A 6,448-nucleotide genomic window follows, 5' to 3' on the forward strand; every position below is an offset into this window, starting at 1 on the left:
ATAATTAATTTTCAATATCTCCTAGCTAAAGATTACAAAAAACTAGAAAGAGAACAAAATGTGTAGAAAGTGGTCCTAATTTAGCCTACCATAGAGATGATAAAGGCAATATCAATAATCAATTCAATTCATACAATCCTCACCCACCTTCTTCAAACAAACACCAACTCTAGTACACCCTAATTATTCCTTACCATAATTCATAAACTCACTTACGTACATACATACATACCCATTACCCAATAACACTATCAAAATCTTGTGCCCAAAAATGAAAGGACTTAACTTAAACTTAAACATAAATGTACCATCCTGTACTTCAGATGATTCAACTTCCATAATCTCTTCAACCATGGATCAACTTTTACCATCTTCATCTTCGTCTTCATCTTCATCCTCTCTCGTTACAGGAACTCGAGCCCTTGATCGACACAATCCAATCATAACTGATGAAAAAAGAAGTGGGTTTAGTAGTTGTACTAGTACTCCTTTAAGGACTCCTTGTACAAATAGTGTCCTACAAAAAAAACCCACTACCCCAATTACACCACTAAGTACCCTTAAAAAGAAGGGTAGTATTAGTAGTAAACTTCCTACATTGACTAGAAAAACTAGTAAGAAAAGTATTGTGATAGAGGGTGGTGATGATGATCATGGTAATAAGAGTGGAAGAAAGAGCGTTTCTAAGCCGTCTGATTTGATCATGAAATCAGCAGTATGTAATAATATTAGGCCCGGCGTAGATTATATTAGTCCACCTGAATCATCTAGGTATTTATTGGATGATACTTCATTTCTCCAAGTTTTATCTGATTTTGATCCTGTTTTGAAGCTTCGTGATTCTAATAATATTAATCATAATGTTGAAGTTCTTAAGTCTGAGAATTCTAAACCTTTTAAATCTTCCTCCTCCACGGGATCTTCAGACCAGGTTTGCAATTTTTTTATATATTAATATTATGTTTATTTTGTTTTAAATAAATAATTACTATTACAATTAGATTATATATAAAATTTATGTAATTAGCTCATTTTTCTATTTGATTACTTTAAAATTGTAAATTTAACGTATTAAATATATATGGGTCAGTACAAGAGAAATCTCATTTAAGAATTAGTGTTATATTAATTAATCTAAGTTAAATACAATCTAACGTGACTCTAACATAAAATTCTATATATACATGTACAAACAAATCGAAATTGATATTTTATATCCGAAATTGACCGAACACCCAAATAAAACATAGTTAACTAATTTGGAGTAATATAGTAAAAAGTAAATATTATCAATGTTGATATTATTATATCTGTACCATTTAATCTTTTAACAGACTTTTAATGTTTATAAGAAATTATCTAATTTATAGGTCTATTTGTAAAAAACTACTTTATGTATTTTTTTTGAAAAAAACTACCTAATTTGATGTATTTCTCTGCAAATGACTACCACTTAACGGAAAATGTTAGTTGACCGTTAAGTTTGAGGGTTTGACCAATTTGAGAGGTTAAGTTGTCTATGTGGCAGTATCTCATTAGTCCTCGTATTTTTAAATAATTTAAAATTAAAACACATAAATTACACAAAATAAAAATAAAAGATACTTGACGTCATTTTTTACCTATCATAACGAGTTTTTTTCAAAAAACGGACGTCGCAATTATCCTTATGGGATAACTCTTTCGAAAATCCGATCGAAACAAGTATTTATTCGCCTATTTTTCGACACATAAACGAAAAACAAATTTAACTTATGGGATAATTTTTTTTATCTTGAGTTACAACTAAAATTTATAAAATGTTAGTATTATAAAATATAAAATTAAACAAATAAAATAAAATTCAACATAATTATTTTTTTTATATGTTAGTCACAAGCCTGCAGTATATTATAAAATTAAATTGGATGTTGAATAGTTGTATTTGTATAAAAACCGGAAATATAAATTGACACTTCAAGTAGGTTAAGTGAATAATAACCACACAAAACTTTAGTAGTAGTGGCTCGTATATGATTCTTATTTCAGCAAGTATAAGGGAACTGAAAAAAATGCTACTAAAGCTTTTTTTTTTTTACTTGAAAAGGTGTTAACTGCTAAGCCGTTTTACTCAAGTCCTAAAGATTAATATAGAAATAACTTTATATATCTTACTTTGTTTCTTAATTATCAGATGATACTCTCATAGTTAAGTCTTCAGACTTCAGAAAATATATTATATAAACTATTATAAATATTAAATATTTAAATAATTACTTATTTGAATACTTTGACGGAAATTGGAAATAGTGTGTGGAGTGGATACATGCAAGACAAAATTAATGAGTTCCAAACAAAATCATAAATATAAAATCGATTTATTCTATAATTAATTAAGGGTGCATTGGCACATAAATTTTTAGTTTGTTATTTCACTTTTATCTTTTTAATTAATTAAATATTTTACAAAATGTTAGTCCAGGTAAAAAAATTAATTTTAAGACAAAATAAAAAAGCTACTATAATAGCTTTTTGATTGTTTTTAATTTTTAATCTACTTTTTTCAAATTAGTAACTAATCATGAGCAACTATTTATTACCAAACATGTCTATAACAAATTATTTTATTAATTACTTATCCATTGAATTGCTTTTATACATTCTATATGATTGTATGAGATTATATACTTATCAAAATTACTAAAATTCAAACATCAACATATAAATTGAATTAAGTAAACTAAAAAAAGGTATAGACAAATCAAATAAAATAGATGAAAAATAGAACTTGTCAGTCATGATTCATGATGGTGTTCTATGAAAAAAATTTGATGGGTGGGACATTGAAAGGAGGATTAATGTTGCAGGTTGTGGTTTTGAGGGTATCACTGCACTGCAGAGGTTGTGAAAGAAAAATGAAAAAGCATCTCTCAAGAATGGCAGGTAAGACTCCTTCGTCCCATTGAATTTGCATTATTTTTTTATTTTGGTTCGTTTTATTTAATTTACATCATTTTTATTTTTGAATAATAGTTTATCACTTTTTTTAATTCCATCCACACATTTTTACCCTCTTTTAATTTCATTCACACAATTTATTATTTCTCTTAATTTATTACCACTTTCTTAAAAATACATAAATTTCTTTTTGATGCAATTCAGAGAGCACGAAGTAGTATGAATTACTCTATTCAATTCAACACAATTCATTGTTTATATTTCTATAGTAAATATATTAAATGAGTTATTTTAGAGCATGTTTTACGGTAAGACTCTGTTATATAATAAATTGTAATTTTTAAATACTTTGATATTATATTTCTAGACAAATAAAATAAGCAACTTTTATATAAAATTCTCTGATGAATAAGATTTAGTGTAAATTTAAATATGAATAATTAGTTAATCTACACTTGTAAACGTATCTTTTTACACTTGTATGGTTGTATAGGCCCAATAGGCCTAGTAAATACTCAATAAATTAAAATCGTACACGTTAGAATGTGCTAACAACTCGCATGTACAACGAAAATCATTAAATTGAAGATGATTGACAGTTGATTAGAGGCCAAACATAATAACTCTCAGAATGGCATTTATACACCTTATTTCATAATGGCAATTTTATTACTACAACAGGCCAAAAGGCCCACATAAATTGCTTGGACTAACCGAACGAAACAAATAATTACTCATAAATTTTCAAATGAGTCATTTTTTTTATCTAATATATATTTATAATTTTAAATTATTATTTTTGATTTTATAGTGATTTACCTATAGTCATAAGATAATTATTATTAATTATAATTTTAAAGTATTAATTTTTTATTGTTTTAAAGTTATCATTTTTAATTTTAAAATAATCACTTTTTATAATTTTAAAGTGATGACTAAGGATTACTTGTAACTTTTAAGTGATCACTTATAATTTTAAAATAATTATTAATAATTTTTAAATGATTATATGAGTCCGTTTCATGGTAAAATATTTTTATACAAAACTGTTTAGATCTCAACTCGTCTTGTATGAGACCATCTAATCATAAGATGGACTTATATAATTAGACAATTTTTGTAATTGAATCACTTTAAAATTATAACTGATCACTTTAACAAATTAAAAGTACATAAACCAATATAATAGATATATATTATCTCACCATCAGACCGTCTCATTTAACAATTTGTAATAGTAAAGATGCCGAAGCCCACGCCTAATAGTTAGTACCGTCTATTAAAAAGATTAGCCCAATAGACAATAAGTGACTGTCAGATGATCTGCGTAAAATGAGCCCAAATCATATTAGAAATCAGTGTCACACGCCACTGCCAATGGCCAAGAACATAATTGCTGAAACAATCCGTTTTATATGAAATCGTCTCATGATGAAACGAGTCCATACAACTAAGCTTATTTCTCTAAGCGATCACTTTGAAATTGAAAGTGATCACTTTAAGGTTATAAGCGATAACTTTAAGACTATTAAAAGTCATCACTTTAAAAATAAATATAATTGGGTCAATTTAATTAAAATGGTCTAACCGTGAGACTGTTTTATATGAGAATTTGTATTGCTGAAAATAAATATGAAAAACTCAAATTCAATACAATTTAGGATGTATATTTTTTTCTTTAAAATAGAAGAATATAATTATTCAGCTACTTTTGTGAGAGACCGTCTCTCAATAAGACAATCTCAAAACAAGAAGCCTACATTCTTATTTTCTTTTTAAATTGTATTAATTAAGCTATTAGCCCATATATCTAATGTGTCTCTCGGATAAACAGTCTCTCACAACAACTTGTGATATTTTTTTATTAAAAAAATAATTGAATATTTAGTTCCTTATTCTAGTACTTTCTCTGTTTCTAAGAAAGCTACTCTTTCTAGTTTATATTTTTTTTATATTGACAATGTGACCCATAAATAATGTAACTTTTGATATAAGATTTCAACCCTGTTTTGAGAGGATTGGTCGAATAGGGGTTTAGATGACACAACTTTTTATGGGTTCAAACAAAATTTATGAATTAGACTTGTAATTTATGATTCTAACTTGTAATATTAATATATGAATTGTGAACAGGTGTAACATCATTCAACATAGATTTTGCAGCAAAGAAGGTAACAGTGGTAGGAGATGTAACACCATTACAAGTTTTATCAAGCATTTCCAAGGTCAAGACTGCCCAATTGTGGATACCTCCAATGGCATCTTCTTCTCAGCTCAACTCAAGAAGCATGCAACACCTTAAAAAATAGTCAACTCTAAATTTGAAAATTGCCTTTAAATTAAATTCTAGTTGGAATTTAATAAAATTATTTTAAAATTTGTAGATTCATGGATTTTTATAGTGTTATTAGCTGTGCTTGCTAGTTGCAACAATTTTATTAGGTTTGATCCATTTTGTTTTTATTTAAGACTAATTTATAAGGTTGTGTTAATTATCAGTTTTCTTTTATGCTTAGGTATTTTGTATAAAAATAAATGTACTCAATGACATGTTTGAGATTTTTTTAACTTCCTTTCAAGAGTAATATAATCGCTCGTTGAAATTTATATTTTGTTTACTTTTAGGGATGTTTGATTTGGAGAAAAATATTTTCATAAAAAGTATTTTATCTATTTTGTTGACTTGGTTTCTTACTTATAATTGACTCGAATCACACTTGATTGTTGACACTACATGAACTTAAATCAAGCCCAACATAAATCAACTCAACATTAACTCAAATCTACTACCTGACATATGCTTAATTCAAACAAAAAACGATCCAGCTAGAATTTAATCTGAAGTTTAAAAATTCTTATCTAAATTGCATTGACTTGATTTGAAGCTGATTCAACAAAAGACGAATCTAATCCATCTTGAAATATGTCAGATTAAAAAGTAGAAAAAATACCGCATCTCTACCATCATGTGAGTTACATTTTTTTTGACACTATTTATTAGTCAGTTTTAATTTGAATCACATTATTAATTTATAAGTTAAAATATACCCAAGTAAAATCTTATTTGATTTATGTTAATATTAATTTTATTAAGACCAACTTTTTATAATTTATAATTTTATATATGTACAACTAAAGATATTATAAATTACAATTAATTAATTAAATACTGTGTAAAAGTAAATAAAACTTGTGTACTCTAAATTAAATTAATATTTCAATATATGTTACATATTCTATACATTACCAATCCTTAATATGAAAGTATTTAATTATTATTAGGCAAACAGTAATACTATAATTTGTTTGTGGAAGAACTATGGGTACTTTAGGGTGGCATTCATCATGTTGGACCAAATTTTCTGTGGCTTGTTCTTGGATCTGCAATGTCTACCCATTGGCGCAGTAATGTCACTTCTTATAATCAAAAATTCCTAATTAATTACTATAATTTGTAAATTACCATAAAAATAAAATAAATACTAATAATTAAATAAAATAAAAGTATTAA

The 6,448-nt window shown here is 26.4% G+C and overlaps 1 protein-coding gene across 1 annotated transcript; it reads left to right on the forward strand.

Annotated features, from left to right (window-relative positions):
• Window positions 1-5,544, forward strand: LOC130801500 (protein SODIUM POTASSIUM ROOT DEFECTIVE 3-like). Its single transcript, XM_057665365.1, has 3 exons — window positions 1-931; window positions 2,847-2,922; window positions 5,071-5,544. Exons 1-3 carry the CDS (start codon window positions 272-274, stop codon window positions 5,244-5,246), a joined length of 912 nt encoding a protein of 303 aa, XP_057521348.1. The 5' UTR covers window positions 1-271; the 3' UTR covers window positions 5,247-5,544.
• Window positions 5,545-6,448: the final 904 nt, after the last annotated feature.

This window comes from Amaranthus tricolor, chromosome 15 (genome assembly GCF_026212465.1).
Source record: "Amaranthus tricolor cultivar Red isolate AtriRed21 chromosome 15, ASM2621246v1, whole genome shotgun sequence".
Taxonomy (NCBI): Eukaryota; Viridiplantae; Streptophyta; class Magnoliopsida; order Caryophyllales; family Amaranthaceae; genus Amaranthus; species Amaranthus tricolor.